Source organism: Naegleria gruberi (genome assembly GCF_000004985.1).
Source record: "Naegleria gruberi genomic scaffold NAEGRscaffold_25, whole genome shotgun sequence".
NCBI lineage: Eukaryota > Heterolobosea > Eutetramitea > Acrasida > Naegleriidae > Naegleria > Naegleria gruberi.
In genome coordinates, this window is record NW_003163302.1 from 4,974 (window position 1) to 21,798 (window position 16,825).

Sequence of the window (16,825 nt, forward strand, 5' to 3'; positions counted from 1 at the left end):
ATAGATGATAAGAATATAATCAATGATATGAATCTTCACTAAGTAATCTCTTAAATAACCCAAATAAATCAACTCTGAATCCTAACCAAACCCAAAGTCTTCTTAAAAGAAACATGGTTTTCAGTTGTGTGGATTTTTTTAAAGATGGAAGAAACTGTTTCTTGTAAGCTTACTCAACTTTTAAAGCAACTCACGATGAGAAATTATTGGTGGTCATGTCATTGGTTCTAAATGGTATCTGATATTTAGGAGTCAGATTAAATAAGTGCAAGTTGATTGTATCAAGAGAAATTATAATCTCTTTGACGGCCATAGTCAAAGGACAAGAAACATGACAGTCTGATTGGCGTTTCATTAACAGTCACCAATCATTTAAAGGATATTTGAAAAAGAAGCAAAATTGAAACTGATCTAATGATTTTTTAACTGTCATTAATCCAACAGTAAATAACAGTGAAACTTCATATATTTTACAAAATGTTAATCCAATGAATCAACTTGTGTAATCTTAATGTTATTCACAGTTCAGAATTGTAAAGTGACCAAATTTGATTTTTATTTAAAATCAAAACTTTAATACAACTTTAACGGTACCAATTTACTGTTTGTTGTGAACTTTCCAGCGTCGTAGACGATATAATGTGCTCAACAGAATAAGTTTTCAATCACTTCATTACCCATTTTCTCATTTTCTGACATCTCATTATCCTCTTCTAGAAGCGTTATTTTTAAGAATTCCAATCCAGGTTCAAGGTTAATTTTTTCAGTATCAAATAAAGCAGCTGATTTTTTTTGAATAACAGCTGGAGGATTAGTTTTACCACTTTCTAAATATTCCATAATTTTCAAATTACCAGATATAGAACTATCATCTAAAATAGATTCATGTGCATAATTGATAGCCAGTGGATTTTCCAAAATGGCTTCCATAACAATGTCACTATCTTTCTTGAGCTTATCACCAGCGAACTTGAGAGCTAGTCCTGTAAGAACTATGGCTTCTGTAACAACTTGTTTGTTATTTTTAAATTCAGTAAAATACTCCAATAATAAAGGTTCCATTCTTAAAACTGATAAGACAAACTCCTTGTTTTTCATCCACTTATTTGGAATGTATTTCCAGAAGAGGTTAGTATTTTTCATCTTGACTGAATGAATGAAATCATCAAAAGGCACTCTAATATCTTTGGAAGGGAAACCAATCTCTAGCGCCTTTTGAATGATATCATTATCAGAATCGTCAATGATGACTCCTCTTAATGCTGACAGACCAGATTTCGTAATGGCTTCATGTATGAGAAATTTGTCAGTCCTAAGAGCCTCAGAAGCAAATCTAAGGGATGTTCCATCATTATCTATGGCTTCCAAAACTACATCCCTGTCGGACTGAAGGGTTGGTGAGGCGAATTCCAAAGCATGTCCATTGTTACACACAGATACCAGTACTATTTCCTTATTATTTCTCAATTCATAGGAGGCATGTTCAAGAGCTAAACCATTTTGTTGAACTATTCTTAACACAAAATCTGCATCATTCTGTAACTCTTTTGATGCATAGCTAAGGGCAAGTTTAGGTTCGAAAGCACTAACTTTATCCATCACCTCAATGTGGTTGTTGTAAATATCACTCATTTGCAAGAATTCAAAATTTTTCATCTCTATCATAGCATCTACCAATTTGGAATTTTTCCATACTTCTGGTGTTATATATTTAATGACATCTACCCTTTCGACATCATTCATAACCAGGTCAATAATTTGATCCAACTTATCGGAATCTGAGCAAGTAACTTCCAATGTTTTGTTCATTGTTGTTAATAATTCACTTTCCATAAAAATACCAAATATTTTCCTTGAAATTTCTCTTGATTCTCCAGATCTAAACGAAAATCGAATATCATTTCTCGGAATTTTTACAAGCTCTCTAAGAATTTCAAAATTTGATACCAAATCAAATCAAGTGGTAATAGAGTACACAGAGCTGGCATTAAACGAATTGCAATAGCACACAAGCGTACATTCCTGGATAAATTATTATCTAAAAACTTGTAAACTTTTGGGTTTTTCATCAAAGCTCGCTCAATAAAATTCATATCTTTTTTCAAATAATCAGCATATTCAAAATTCTTCTTACTAAATGAGAGAGACTGCAGTATTATAGCTTCATTGTTTCTGATAATATCTGGTTGAGTTTCTAACCAATCACGTTTGATTATTAAATGATTCAAAATATCTGATTCAAAAATAAAAGGTGGAGGGTTTTCCCACAAAGAAATATCCAATCCCACAGTGGTACGTTCTACCTGTCGTTTTGAAAGGATATCTTTCACGAACCACTTGCTATTCAAATTCTGTTGTGGAATAGTGTTCTTAATTGTACCAGGAGTAAGAAAATCCTTCATACAACACATGACCATGAGAATATCTTTGTCTTTCTTCAATCTATCAGATGCAAATTCAAATGCATAGGGGTTTAGAGACGTGGCTTTCAGAACAATGTCCTTGTCATTTCGTAATTCTTCAGAAGCAAACTGAAGAGCAAGTGGACTAAACTCCATTGCTTTAGAAACCAATTCTTTGTCTGATCTCAGAGTTGGAGAGGCAAACTTGAGTGTATCATGATATATTTCCAAAGCTATTTCAATAATTTGCTTATTATTATTGAAATGTTTAACTAATTTTGCATCTCTAATTAAAACTCTTCTCAATAACTTTCGATCGTATACTAAGCCATTATCGGAACCAATAAAATCAATTACTTTTGGATTCTTAAGAATAGACAAGTAACAAACAAGTTGATTATTTTTCAACTGATTTGAAATGTATCTGAATGAGCTAGCATTATTTTGAATGGCAGAAAATACTACGTTCACATCATTTCTGTAAGAGTATTGCAAATACTTGAGAAGATTTCCATGTTCAGAAACCATACCAATAATTTCCTTTTTGCTTGCTTCCTTCCTTAAATAGTAAACTGCTCTCACTAAATTAATTTCCTTCTTTTGTAAATATTTAATATCCTCCCTGATTTCGTTTGCAAAATTATTTCTTAAATTAATATCATAAGCCATCATCCATTCACTCAAATACTTCAGTATTTCATATTCATCAGCATTAGTTGATTTGTGCAGACCAACCAAATTTCTAATACTGACCCCAAGTGCATACACATCAGAGGCCAATGAATAACGCGTATGAATGAGCTCGTATCTTGCTTCATTTGAAATTTCAGGCGCTAAAAAACCATCAGTTTTACCAGTTACTGGTTTTTGGTTAACAATTGAATCATCTTGTGTCTTGAATGAGTATCCAAAATCTGCTACTTTTACATGAATGAATTCGTTATCTAATTCTTTCACTAAAATATTTCCCAACTTGATATCTCCATGAACCATTTTATGGATATCACAAATGAAAATCAGTGCATTCATAACCTGAAATAAAATTTGTACAGCTAGTACATTTCCAACAACATGACTCCTTTTTAAATCTATCAAGGAACCATGTTCAGCATATTCCATTTCTAGACAAGGAATATTTCTCAATGTTCTATATTCAATTGTTCTAATAACATTATCATGGTTTAGTCTGAGTGCATGATTGGCTTCTATTGAACCAAGTTCTGATCGAATTAAATTTATCTTCCACACAGTGCTCTTGTCATTTCTTGTAAATTTATAAATTGCACCTTGTCCTCCTTTTCCCAATACTTTCACTACAACTCCTTTATCAATAAAATGCAACAACTTGTCAATTTCTTCTTGTGGTATTTGTTCTGTTTTCTGTTGGAAATCTTCTGCAAAAAGAATACTTTCGGAATCGTTAAAACGTTGCTCCTTTGGATTGTTTGTGAATTGTGAGGTTGTGCATTGACTAGCGGTATTCTTTGATAGCTCTTTTCTCTTTTTTACCATTTTTTTTTGAATAATGTTAATTATTATTATTTTGAAAGAATTGGAAAGATGACATGGAAGCTTGCTTCATCACATTCATTAATATTTAACGGATCGAAACTTTATATATTTTACAAAATGAATGTACTTGTGTAATCTTCAGTGAAAATCATCGATCATTACAAAATCCACTACAAATTTGCCAAGTGTGAAATCATCAAACTTTTTGAACTCTTCAACTTCCACTAGTGATTGGAAGGGGCGATTAGTAACAAGATGTTGACAAAAAATCAGCATGATTACAAAATTAATAATAATTAATAAATTTTAAAAAAAAATGTTGCCACCATCAAAGAAGAGAAACCTCACCACCGCTGCCAACGGAGAGGAAGATCAACACAAAGCTGACACTCTTGAAAACAACAACAACAACAATAACATTTCAACAACAATTTCGGAAAAAGATCAAAAACATAGATTAGTTTGGCAAGATCGTGAATCTTTGGAAAGATTTAGAATTGATAATTTAATACAATTAAAACAAGATCGAAAGAGAAATGAAGAGAAGAGAAAGCAATTAGAATTGTTAGAAAAAATTGATGAACAAGATGAAAAGCCATCAGCTAAAAAACTCTTTCGAGAAATTGAAACTTCTCAACAGGTGGAAAATATCATCAAGTTGAATTTGAGAGGTAAAATATTCATCACTACGCTTCAAACACTCACAAAGAGAGAGAACATGTTCAAAATTATGCTAGGATCACAATTTGGTATTGATAAGGATGAGAATGGTTACATTTTGATTGATAGAGATCCAGACTACTTTCCAATAATTTTGGAACACTTGAGAACTGGTTCAACTACTCATATTGGTATTTGGGAGGATGTTAATGAATCTTCACTTGAACAATTGACAAATTTATTGGAAGAATCAGATTTCTTTGGTACAGACAAACTAACATCAAAAGTTAAAGATCTTATTACCAAATATTCTGAAGAATTGGAGAAAATCAAAATTATTTCAAATAAGAAACCTATTGAACAACCAGAAATAGAACCAGTTATTGATGTAAACGTTGATGATGATGGTTGGTACTCCAAGTTTGCAATGCTCACTTTGGAGGAAAAGACAAGAGTTGAGAATTATGTTGCCGAACAAACAAAGAAAGTACAAGAAGATTTTGAAGAATTAAATCATAAGGAAAAATCACTCCCTTCCACTAAAGATGTAACAATAGATGTCAGAGGTGTCAACTTCACACTTTCTACTGCAAAACTAGTCCAACATGTTGATAGCTTGTTTTATGAGTTTTCAAAGAAAGCTATTCACACACGTGGAGAATTTAAAATCTTCCTAGACAGAGATCCAACTATTTTCACTATTATTTATGAATATTTGATTAATGGAACTCTGCAAAATATTCCACAAGAAATTGAAAAGAAAAAGCAAGTTTTCAAAGAGGCCAAATTCTTTAAATTGAAGGGTTTATTAGAATATTTCGATATTTGTAGATATCCTATTGAAGATATTGGAGAGAGAAACCTCCAAATTAAAAAAGAAGAGGACTTTTTAAGAAATTTATTTGCTGTAGATAGAGAAAATCCAATATTGAACGATCCATACATTCAATTAATTAATGTTTTTGGAGATAACGACCATTCCACAAAATCATTCACTGCTGAAAGACAAGATCCTCCAGAAAAAGTGAAACTATTGTTTGATTTTGAAGACCCTTTGGAAGTATCTTCATTATGTCAAAATTCCAAGTTGACTGTTCCATCTGTACCAACAATCATCTCTTCCAGAGAACAATTTTTAAAACACTTCACCATCTTTACTGGAGGTATATTTAAAGGAATGGATTGGTCAAATATGTTTGTGGCTGGAGGTAGTGTTTTAGCATGTGCATTACAAGTTCCACTTCCAACCGAGGAACAAGGGAAAATCAACTCACAATCTGATTTGTATTTCAGACACAAGATGACAGAAAAGTATTGGGAAAATGATGATGCTAGTACTGACGATGATGTTTCAACAGTCAAAACAGTGGACTCCAATAGCGATGCTGAATATTTTACTGATGAGGAGCTCAATGCTGAATGTACTATTAATTACCCAACAATTGAAAATAACGAGAAAAGTGAATACCTGCATATCCATGATTATTATCAAGAACATCCATGGAAAAAGAGTGATATTGATTTATTCCTCTATGGGTTATCAGAAACCGAAGCTGTAAAGAAAATTGAATATCTGTATAATACCTTTAAGAAAAATCTTATTGATTCTAAAAAACCAGAAGATAGTGAGAATCATTCTGATATTTTACTTTTAAGAACTCAACATGCAATTACTTTTAGATTTAATGACATTAAACCAGTCCAAATAATTTTGAGAATATACAAGAGTCCATCAGGTAAGTATTCAATTACAACAATTTCTAACATTGAAAGAAATTTTATGCGGATTTGATATTCCTTGTTGTTGTATTGGGTAAGTTCTTTTTTAATATTTTGTCAAAATTCAATAATGAAATCAAGATTTGATGGAACACAAGTATTATGTATTCCTCGTGCAAGAGAGGCCATCAAAACTAGATGTAACATTGTAGATCCAGATAGACAATCAACAACATATGAAACTAGATTGATAAAGTATGCACTCAGAGGTTTCAGAATAGGAATTTGTGGATATGATCCTAAAAAGATTGTTAATCCATTCTTACACGGATTACAACCATACAATCAAAAACAAAACATCAAACAGTTTACAGGATTAGCAAGAATTTTAATGTTTTTAGAGTCCTTTAAGAAGAATGAGAAGAAGCAAGCATTTAATGAAATAGGAGGCAAGTTCTCACTCACTGAAACTGAAGAGGAACTTACTAAACCATCCTCTAAACATGACTATGCTCAAATTACATTCTCAATCAATTATCAAGCAGCAACAGGAGATTATGATAGATTGAATGATCGTGTTGACTTTATTACCAAAAATTTGAAAAAGAAACCATTCTTTGAGTATTCCTTAAACGATATTGACAAGATTCTTCGCCCTATTGAAATGAAAAGTGATCTTTCACCAGTTCTTGAATTTATTCAGATTGAACCAACTAGACAATATGTTGGTTGTTTTTCACCAATTGACAAAAACTTTTTAGAGGATGCCTATACATTTGTTAGAAACGAAAGAAAGTGTAAATACAAGTATATTGTTAGTACTGGTAATAGGGTTTATAGAAGAAGAAGAGGATATGTATATGTATTCAACACAACATTAGATTCAAAGACATGTGCTCTATTAGAAAGTGTCAGAAGAAAATGTAAGAAAACAGGCAAGAAACAAGAAGTAATCATTGGAGATAAAATTAAGGTAACATTTGAGTCTAATTGGAGGGCGGATATTTCTGCAGAGTACATCGATAAACCAGAGGAATCCATGGATATTTCGAGATACAAAGATGAGGAACATATTAAATACTTTTCAAAAAAGCCAAAGCAAGCAAATGATGAAAATGAGAATGAAAATGAAAATGAGGATGAGGTTATGGATGACATTATTAGTGAACCAGTCAAGGTAAATGATCCTTGGCTGAATTTTAGACTTAATTTATCCAACGAAAGTGGTTCTGATGTAGAAAATAGTTCTGGTGAAGACAGTGATGAATAACAAGATTGAAAATAAATTATTTGTACCAATATATTTTATTATTATAAATTGGTTTGCTCAACATTTATAATGACAGGTTTAGATTGCAACTCTATGGAGAATTGATCTTCTTGAGATGATCCAATTTCCACAACAGAAATTGTTGAAGAACCTTCATCATTGTGTGTGAATGAAGAAGATGATCCAACAGACATTGAATCCTTGTAATGATAGTCAACTGTTAAGAAATTAGAAGTTGTTGGCTGTTTCTGTGATGATTGATGTGAATGATTGTGAGTTGTCTCACTATCTGAATGAGTTGACCTAGTACTCTCATTGTAGGACATACTACCCATTGTCTTTCCATTTTTAACCTTATTATTTGATGATTTACTGACCTTCTCAACAAGAACAGGATTATACAGGAATAGGACAACTATTGCGAAACTCAAAATTCCAAACGAATTAACAAAATCTCTGAGTGGTCCCCAAACCATAATTCCAGTCTGTCTTGTCAGTGGCTCAAAGATAATGGCTAATATTTGAAATAATGCACAAAATGTCAAAGCAGATTGTAAAACCATAATTTTGACATAGTGAGATTTGTTATCTTTTCCATTTTTGGAAGATTTGCTCTTTTGTCTTTCACCAATGACTTTCATCACTCTAAATCCATTCACATTGAAAAATATCGTTTGAGTTACGATCATGGCCAAGTCAACCACCAAACAAATCATATAAACAGGTAGCAGAACCTTGTCACTTGTCAAATCCAATTTAAATAGCAAGTAAAATACTGAAATTGCAGCTTTGATAATAAATGACATGAAAATATAAATAATTGTTAAGGCATTCAACAGATAGGTCATTATTTTGAAAGGTTTCTCCTTCAATGCACCAACTTTCTTACATGTAGTAATACTATTTTCAATTCCATCAAATTAAATAGATTAGAAAACAACACAAATAATTAATAAATTAAAATTAGACAAAATTATTTTGAAAAACTCACAAAACTTGTTGGATAAAATTCAAAATTACCAAAACGGTAATAAAATTTCCTTTTGTAAATCCAAAATCTGCAGAAACAAAGATATGAAATATTGTCAATTTTCTATAGAAATTATCTATGATTGCATCATCAACATTAAATCCTTCAATTATCTTTCCATAAATGGAATAAAATTCTGTTCTTAGAACTATAGCTAACGAATCTGCGACTATTCTTGTGCAAAGTGCAATTAATTGAATGAAAACAAGAAAGCAAACCATCAAGAGCATGATTTTCTGATTTCTATTCATTTTTTGCTTTTGATGAGGTTTCGAATTTCCTTTAGGAGTAGATGGCGAAACTGATGGAAACATATTCGAAGGTGTAGTTGGCTGAGATTGGTCATGATTTCTAGCAGAATTCTTCATGTGACTTGGTGGTCCTTCACTTTGATCTTCATTATCCGATTGACAAGAAGTATAATTTTGAAATTTTACAATCAATACAAATAATAAGAAGAAAACTAAATAAATGATGAAACCACCAATGAATATTCCATTAATTCCCAAGCTAGCTGATGCGTATGGTATTGTTTTGAGAGTATTGTTTGTAGAATCGAATAGTTTGAAAGTTTCTAATAAGTCACTTTCGTTTCTTGTAGTTGAAATGATAGAATCTACTGGCGAATTTTGTATGATGGATAACCCATGCATCTCTTTCAATGTTTTTTTTTCTTGTTGTAGTAATGCATGATGTACTTTGACTGTTCGAAACCATACGAAATCTGCATTCAGTAAAACAGCTTGCATTTATGGAGCAATAAATACAAATACACACCATTAGTTCCATCCTTTAACATCACCAAGAAGTTTATAATTCTCAAAATGATTTTGAAATAATAGTTATGGAAATGTTTGATTGTTTCTGAAAATGGCAAGTTAGTTTTAAGACCAAATATATTTTTGAAATGCTGTGATTGCTGTGATTGATCCATTGGCTGTTTATTACCCACCGCCTATCAATAGGAAATTTTGATTAGAAGAAATACAGAATGGCTAATAATTTAAATATTAAGGAAAAGGTTACAGCGAGCGGGGCTGGAACCCGCGACCTTAAGCGTGTTAGACTTACTATCTAACCAACTGATCTATCGCTGCATACATATTTAATAATTTATTAAGAATGAATCAAGCATATCAGTTTTGCCACTATCCTGTTCAATCGAGGAGAGTTATTTACCTTCACTTCAATAATATTATTATTATTTACTCATGATGCTGATGAATAAAAATTATCCTACCACAACCCAATGCTTCTAATCACTCTTGTGTACATCTACATTAAATATTTTCCCTTCTTATTCAATATTCATCAAGATTATCAACAATTTCTATCAATACATGAAGTTTCACCTTCTGCCCTTTGACTTTAAAAAATTTGACGAGTTGATTGTGTGAAAGATGATGAACGAAATATGATGCTTGAAAAAATAATCAAAAACAAAAATTTATCATCAATTCATTACCAACAATTTTATTCTGTGATGATTATCATAATAGGTTCTTGACTAGATTTTAAATAACTTTATACACTACTAGTAGGGATGAAATGGAATCTACTCATGTGATTTTTAGGGAATTTAATCAAAAGATGAGGATTTTGCAAGTCAATGATAAGAATCACAAAAACTATTTACCGACTGATGACTCATAACCTCTTCAGATGTTGGTAGCTATCTATTCTACTCTATTGAAGTTGGTCCGAGCTTTTTGCTATCAACATAACAACATCAAAATATTAATCTTCTCATTTACATCACCAATAACAACATGTAACCAACAACCATCCCAGGATAGCCTCTAATAATGGTCTACTAGCATCCCAGAGAGTTTCTATTCTTTTTAGTAGTTGTTGGTGAAGTTAGAAATGTTTGAAGATTTTAACATCATTATTAGCAATCTACAACAACTAATTATTCTTTATGATTAATATATATTGTTATTAATGGTAAGGACAATAATTACCAACAAAACAATTATTAGGATAATGGAATATGCAAAACCATCCGTAATCATCATCAATTATCATTATTCTGTGGAGCTGAACAGTGTGTCCTTCGTGGAAGATATCTTCCGTTGATTCATCACAATTAAATATGAATCTTGTGGAAAACCTCCATTGACAATTTTTAACTTCTCATCATATTAATTGATACTATTAGAAGTCACAACTTGTTTTAGGTTCAAGTTTGTTGATAATTTACTGTGAGATAATACTAAGAGTTGTAGCCATAAATAGTACAGTTGGTCAAATGAGCATTGTTTAAATTTCATGATTTTTGAGCGAATAACCAATTCTCTCAAATATTACTCAAAAGAAAAAAGGTGAATATTGAAATTGCACATTCTATTGTTTTTAATCTTTAAAAAATGTCATCGTGTGTTGTTTTGATTTTCAACGATTTACAATCTTCTCCACTTTTGATTGGAAAATTCCGACAACAACAAGCCCATCGACTACACACCATACGAATAGTTTATTGTCATCCCCATCATCAAGTTCCACAACTTTTGAATACTGAAACAATTGCATTGATGAAAGGAATGGACAAAGAAAAACCAATGAGTGACCGTAAAGTACTTAATTATCCAGAAGAACATAAGCCAATGATGAAGAAATTAGAGAAATTATGTGAAAAGGTTGGAAGATTACAAGCTTTCAGATATCATAGATATTACGAATGTCATATTGGAGGTTTTGAATATGAAATTAATGCATACGGCATTGGTGGGGTATTTTTCCTAGTATTCTACTCAGAAGGAGATTGGTAAATCATCTACTTTCAATGAATTATTGTCATTAATAAACGCTCATTGCACAGATGTTGAGCTGTGTGTTACAAAACTTTAAAAGATCGGGTTGTGGAATATTTGGGAAGTTCGTTGGAACATTGTTCCAGATTTGTTGCCTAAGATATTAATATCCTTTCTCACCCAATCATCACATCAATTATAAAAATGGGACAAGGCAAATCATCTCAATCTCCAGCCACTGTTTCCGATCAGTGTTCTCTCTCACGATCACAATTAAAATTCACCTCCAAATTATTTGCAAGTTTAACCGCTTCCATGAATCATCATCATCATGATAATGATCATCAATCGAAGAAACAAGAAGAAAATGTGGTACTTTCTCCAATTTCAATTTTTATTAGTTTTCTAATGACTTTGAATGGAGCAAGAGGTGAAACTCTTGAACAATTATTTAAATTATTATCAATTGATAATGAGAAAAGTTTGGGAGAATGGCGAAATCAAGAGTTGGTTCCTTATGCGAATGGAATTATTGAATCGATTGGAAGTTCTCAAGTGTTAAAGATTGCTAATGGATTGTTTGTTGCTGAGAGAATTGAATTACAGAGCGAGTTTGAACAATTAACAAGTAACATTTTCAAATCTTGTGTGCAATCGTGTAATTTTGATAATGCTGAATCGAGTGCTGATACAATTAACAAATGGGTTGAAGAAAAGACACAAAAGATGATTAAGGGATTGGTTTCTCCTTCAGCTTTCAATTCAGAAACTTTGTTAGTTTTGGTGAATGCTGTTCATTTTCTTGGAAATTGGAAGTTGCCATTCGATCCAAATGATACTTTCGATTATGAATTCACATCTCACGTGTTTCCAAATAAGAAGATACCAACCATGAGTAAATATAATGAGAGAGTTGCTTATGGAAATGAGAAGGATTATCACTGGGTGGCATTGCCTTATTCTGATGCAAATTATAGAATGACCATTATTACAACAAGAGAAACAGAGGTTAATGAACAAAATGAAAGAGAATTCAATAGTTGGTTCTGTAAGAAATTGGATTCTGGGAAGAGTTTGAAACAATTATTTTCAGTTAGCTCAGAAGAACTCTCTTATATGTACATTCCAAAATTCGATATTGAATATTCAATTGATCTGACTGAGACACTATCCCAAGATCCTTTCAGTGTTAAAAATGTATTTTCCAATGCAGATTTTAGTGAAATGACAACAGTGGAAACTGTCAAAATTTCAAAAGTCATTCACAAGGCAATTATTAAAGTGGATGAATTTGGAACAAAGGCAGCTGCTGCAACTGCAATTATTGCTGAGGAAGATAATGACATTGAAGAGTTATATTTCACTGCTGATAGACCATTTATTTATTTCATTTCTCATGTTCCATCTGGATCTGTAATCTTTGTTGGAAAATTTATTGGAATGCCTTGACATCTCTCCAACTCAACTGATCTAGACGAGATAACATGATTCAAATACAATCATTAAATTGTATCATGTTTCCATTACAAAAATTCCTTTTCAAAGTCTTTCCATGTTACAAGTTCACTGAGATTTCGATAATAATAATATTTGGATTTTGATAACGAACTGATTGGAACAATGCGGTAATGGAAAAGAAATTTGATTTGACATTCCAGTTCATATGTTCAACTGACATTTATTAAAACAAGATACAGACCTGTAAAAATCAACCAGAAAGAAAAAAAATGTTAAAAAGTTCACTTGTTGTGGACGAGAGTGGAAAACCTGGAGTTGATGGACACTCTGGTAGAAGGTTTGTACTTTTAATTGTTTATATTGACGTTTGGCATGCTAGTGGAACGGATGGTAGCTCAGGAAGTGTAAGTTTTGATGAGATTCGAATAAATTGATACTAAACGATGACGACAAATAGAGTGGAAGTTCAGGGAGAAGTGGTGGAAATGGTCAAAGAGGAGCAAATGGCATGAACGGAGGAAAGTAAGTTGTTTCGTCAATATTTCACAAGTTTCGAATGTATTTTGAACTTAAAAGTGGAGGAAAAGGCACAAATGGTAGTCAGTAAGTATATCTATCATATCATCATGCAATTTAACATTAAAATAGTGGTACAAATGGAACTAGCGGTCAACATGCCAAAAACATTAAAGTGACAATTGAAGGATTAGACCACAAGTCAATTGTTGTGAAAGGTTCTGCTAATGAAACTTTATGCTTGGATGATGGATCTGTCAGAGCTCTAGTATTCCTTGCGAATGGAGGTGATGGAGGGCAGTAAGTATTGAACTGACATATTTGAAGTGACAAGTGACTTTTAGTGGAGGCAATGGTGGACGTGGAGGTGATGGAGGCAATGGTGGTCATGGTGGAACCGGTGGCCATGGAGGCAGAGGACATAACGGTCCTAGAGGATGTTCTGGAGGACATGGAGGAGAGTAAGTTTAGTTTCATTTAGTTTTATAAATTTATATACTTATATACTTTTGAAATAGTGGAGGAGAGTAAGTAATATTTTGGAAATATTTGATCACTAATTAAATGTGGCTTAGTGGTGGAAAGTAAGTTTTGGTTTTTTAGTTTGGAAATTAGAAAATTTAAAGTGGTGGAAAGTAAGTCTTTCTAATTTTAGTAATTCCATATTTATTCGAAATTAAAAATAGTGGTGGAGATGGAGGAGAGTAAGTTTCATCAATCTATTCATACAATTAACCTTCCAAAAATAGTGGTGGAAATGGTGCCAAGTAAGTTTCAAATTCTCATTCAGTCAACCAACCCTTAATTGTCAATTTTCCAAGTGGAGGAAATGGCGGAAATGGTGGATCAATCATTATCGAAACTCATAACCCATCTCTTCTGAAATTCATTCATACAGAATATCGATCTGGAAAGAAAGGCAAAGGAGGACATGAAGGAAGTGGTGGTTACAATGGAAGTTCTGGATCTGGTGGTTCTGGAGGAAGTCCAGGATCAGGTGGTTCTCCAGGTCCTGGTGCAAGTGGTCAATCGTTACATTGTGGCCACAGTGGAACTCATGGAAGAGGTGGTCAATCAGGAAGTTCAGGAAATTTGGGAAGATGGTAAGTTGACTAGAAAATTTAAGTTGATTAAATTTTCATAGTGGAGTTGAAGGTCAGGATGGACAAGATGGTAATGAAGGAACTATTCAATTCACTGTCTTTGATCCAGTCACTAATCAAGTGTTGGATCAAGGTAGCTCAGTGTTTGATTTAGTGGTAAATTCGTTCCAGTTGACTGCTGTTGAAGATGATGGAGTTTTTGAACCTGGAGAAGCTGTTTTTATTTCAAATGTGAAGGTGACCAATCAAGGTGGTATGATATTGCCTATTGGAAGTGTCATTTCCTTTCCAACAAGTTTGGGACAACAAAGTTTCGTTTCGTCTGGAGCTTTTTATATTTTACAACAAGCTCTGCATCCTGGTGAGACTTTTATAATTCCATTTCAATTTTTTGGAACTATTTCAGATACTCCAGAGCCCCAGCCATCATTGTTGGGTCATTACAAGTCAATTATGCCAATTCAATCTTTGGCAACTTTACTCACATCTCCATTCGAAACTTTCCTAAAGAATGATTATACTATTCAATATCCAGTTCAATTAGAATCAATCATTGCACCTCCTCAATTAGGAAGAACCGAAAGAGGAATCATAACTTTAAATTTTAGAAACATTTCACAAATTAATTATGGATGCAATGACAAGACTCATTTAAAGTTTAGTTTAGTCTTTGATCCAAGATTTATTGTGCATAATGAACCTAATTTGAATGGAGTTAATGGAGTAGAAGAAGACATACCAATGATTCCACCAGGAATGACATTTTCAAGAAGTTTCCAAGTTGAAATTAATGATCTAGCTCAATTCTTTGAAATTGTTCCATTTAAGGCAAGTTTATTCTTGAGAGGAAAGAAAATTGAAAATGCAGAAAGCATCATTAGATTAACTCCCAACTTTACCCCAATCGCCAATCCATCTCTGAATCCATTCGATGTTTTATTCTTCACCGATAGACACATTCAAAGACCTGAATTCTTATGTTACGTCAAAATATTCGAAGGTTTAGGATTATCAATCAATATTTGGGATATTGAAAGATATGGAAGTGCTTCATTTATTAGAGGAACCACAAACAGACATCCAATTTCCTGGGTGAATGGCGGCTTTGAGGGTAAGATGATAATTCTTCCAATGCTCAACCAGGGAGATGATCAACATTTGGGAGCATCTGATATTCTACAATTATTGAGAGGACCTAATTGGAGAGATGATCATACACATGCAACGAATGGGTCTTTATTATTTGTGGGAAGTGTTGATGAGGCCAAATTTAAAAGTCGTCTCTTTTCTCCAGTTATGGAAAAGGAAATTCCTGAAAGTGAGCTAAAGGAAATGTTTCTACTCAACTCGCCAAATGATGGACATTTAGCCAAGAGAGTGAATGATTATATTCAGAAGAATTGCTTGAAAAAAGCTCAAAGTAGAATCTTTGTTTCACACAATGTCAAATATAATCCACAAAAAAGTGGCGCGCTGTCAAAGACTACTTTGGGAACAGCATTTTACAAGGAATTACCATTGACAGTTTCAGATAATCTATTCTTTGTTCCATCAATGAGTGGAAATTCTCAAAATTTCTTGATTATTGATGCTCAGGATAATTTGAATTCCAATCAATTTATAGTCAATTCTAATTTTGGAAGATTGTTTTATTCAGTGATGATTTCTCTTCCATTGGAAAAGAAGTTGAAATTGTTGAGACAACCGACAGAATGGTTGAAGAATTTGACATTTGTTGATGAAACTGGAAAGATAGTGAGCTATGTCAGTTCCATTATTCTTTCGCTTAATTATTGCATGTTTATGGAAATTATTTATAAGGAAGAAATTGGAAGATATACCAATATTATCTTGAAAGATTTCGAATCAAACATTTCAGAATATAAGAATAATCCTCACTGTCAAGTCATTGCAGAATCATTATACTTTGTAATTACCAAATTAAGAAAAGATTTAAAGTGGAAAGGAATGTTACTCTCCAAAATCAAAGATAACAAACAATCATTCTCCAAATTCTGCAAGCCTTTCCAAAAAACTCTCTTTTCCTTACTTGATCCAGCTCAAATTGATTTACTTAAAAAGGAAACAAAAGAAAAGATTAAGAACATTACAACCAAACAATCATTTGCAGTCAATTTGAATTTCATTCAAAGACCACTCATTGATGATTATCATCACACATTGGAGAATCAGCTCACTAAGAATGTATTCGATTCTGCATCGAAAGCTCTTTCAAAGAATTTCAAATTTGCTTCAGAGGAAGTTACCAAAGCAGGAGCCGAATTCTTAAATTATTAAATAAACATTATTTAAAATATTGATCAAAATTTATTAAAATTCTGGTCACTTCCTAATTTGGAAAGTAATGAACTTTACAAAATCCAATCAATTTTAAATAAAAA

At 32.4% G+C, this 16,825-nt stretch overlaps 7 protein-coding genes and 1 non-coding gene across 8 annotated transcripts; 4 read left to right on the plus strand and 4 right to left on the minus strand.

The window, feature by feature from the left end:
* Nucleotides 1-645: 645 nt before the first annotated feature.
* NAEGRDRAFT_49181 (uncharacterized protein) lies at nucleotides 646-3,914 on the minus strand (the record flags this gene model as incomplete). The annotated part of the gene is made up of 2 exons (XM_002676942.1): nucleotides 646-1,924; nucleotides 2,011-3,914. 2 exons carry the CDS (start codon nucleotides 3,912-3,914, stop codon nucleotides 646-648), a joined length of 3,183 nt encoding a protein of 1,060 aa, XP_002676988.1.
* A 643-nt stretch (nucleotides 3,915-4,557) lies between these two features.
* AM60b (uncharacterized protein) lies at nucleotides 4,558-4,878 on the plus strand (the record flags this gene model as incomplete). Its single annotated transcript, XM_002676833.1, has 1 exon — nucleotides 4,558-4,878. A coding segment is annotated over one exon (321 nt), but the record flags the coding sequence as incomplete, so codon positions are not given.
* Nucleotides 4,879-7,604: 2,726 nt separating this feature from the next.
* On the minus strand, nucleotides 7,605-8,411 carry NAEGRDRAFT_67736 (uncharacterized protein; the record flags this gene model as incomplete). The annotated part of the gene is made up of 1 exon (XM_002676943.1): nucleotides 7,605-8,411. The coding sequence occupies one exon, from the start codon at nucleotides 8,409-8,411 to the stop codon at nucleotides 7,605-7,607; it is 807 nt and encodes a 268-aa protein (XP_002676989.1).
* A 139-nt stretch (nucleotides 8,412-8,550) lies between these two features.
* NAEGRDRAFT_67737 (uncharacterized protein) lies at nucleotides 8,551-9,246 on the minus strand (the record flags this gene model as incomplete). The annotated part of the gene is made up of 1 exon (XM_002676944.1): nucleotides 8,551-9,246. The coding sequence occupies one exon, from the start codon at nucleotides 9,244-9,246 to the stop codon at nucleotides 8,551-8,553; it is 696 nt and encodes a 231-aa protein (XP_002676990.1).
* A 370-nt stretch (nucleotides 9,247-9,616) lies between these two features.
* Nucleotides 9,617-9,690, minus strand: NAEGRDRAFT_t333. The gene has a single exon. It is a non-coding gene; the product is annotated as a tRNA-Val (tRNA).
* A 1,272-nt stretch (nucleotides 9,691-10,962) lies between these two features.
* Nucleotides 10,963-11,364, plus strand: NAEGRDRAFT_67738 (uncharacterized protein; the record flags this gene model as incomplete). Its single annotated transcript, XM_002676834.1, has 1 exon — nucleotides 10,963-11,364. One exon carries the CDS (start codon nucleotides 10,963-10,965, stop codon nucleotides 11,362-11,364), a length of 402 nt encoding a protein of 133 aa, XP_002676880.1.
* Nucleotides 11,365-11,661: 297 nt separating this feature from the next.
* Nucleotides 11,662-12,795, plus strand: NAEGRDRAFT_49183 (uncharacterized protein; the record flags this gene model as incomplete). Its single annotated transcript, XM_002676835.1, has 1 exon — nucleotides 11,662-12,795. One exon carries the CDS (start codon nucleotides 11,662-11,664, stop codon nucleotides 12,793-12,795), a length of 1,134 nt encoding a protein of 377 aa, XP_002676881.1.
* Nucleotides 12,796-13,073: 278 nt separating this feature from the next.
* NAEGRDRAFT_67740 (uncharacterized protein) lies at nucleotides 13,074-16,721 on the plus strand (the record flags this gene model as incomplete). Its single annotated transcript, XM_002676836.1, has 11 exons — nucleotides 13,074-13,208; nucleotides 13,262-13,326; nucleotides 13,381-13,407; nucleotides 13,453-13,620; nucleotides 13,665-13,781; nucleotides 13,839-13,847; nucleotides 13,947-13,955; nucleotides 14,007-14,024; nucleotides 14,070-14,087; nucleotides 14,142-14,423; nucleotides 14,465-16,721. 11 exons carry the CDS (start codon nucleotides 13,074-13,076, stop codon nucleotides 16,719-16,721), a joined length of 3,105 nt encoding a protein of 1,034 aa, XP_002676882.1.
* Between the last annotated feature and the right edge of the window lie 104 nt (nucleotides 16,722-16,825).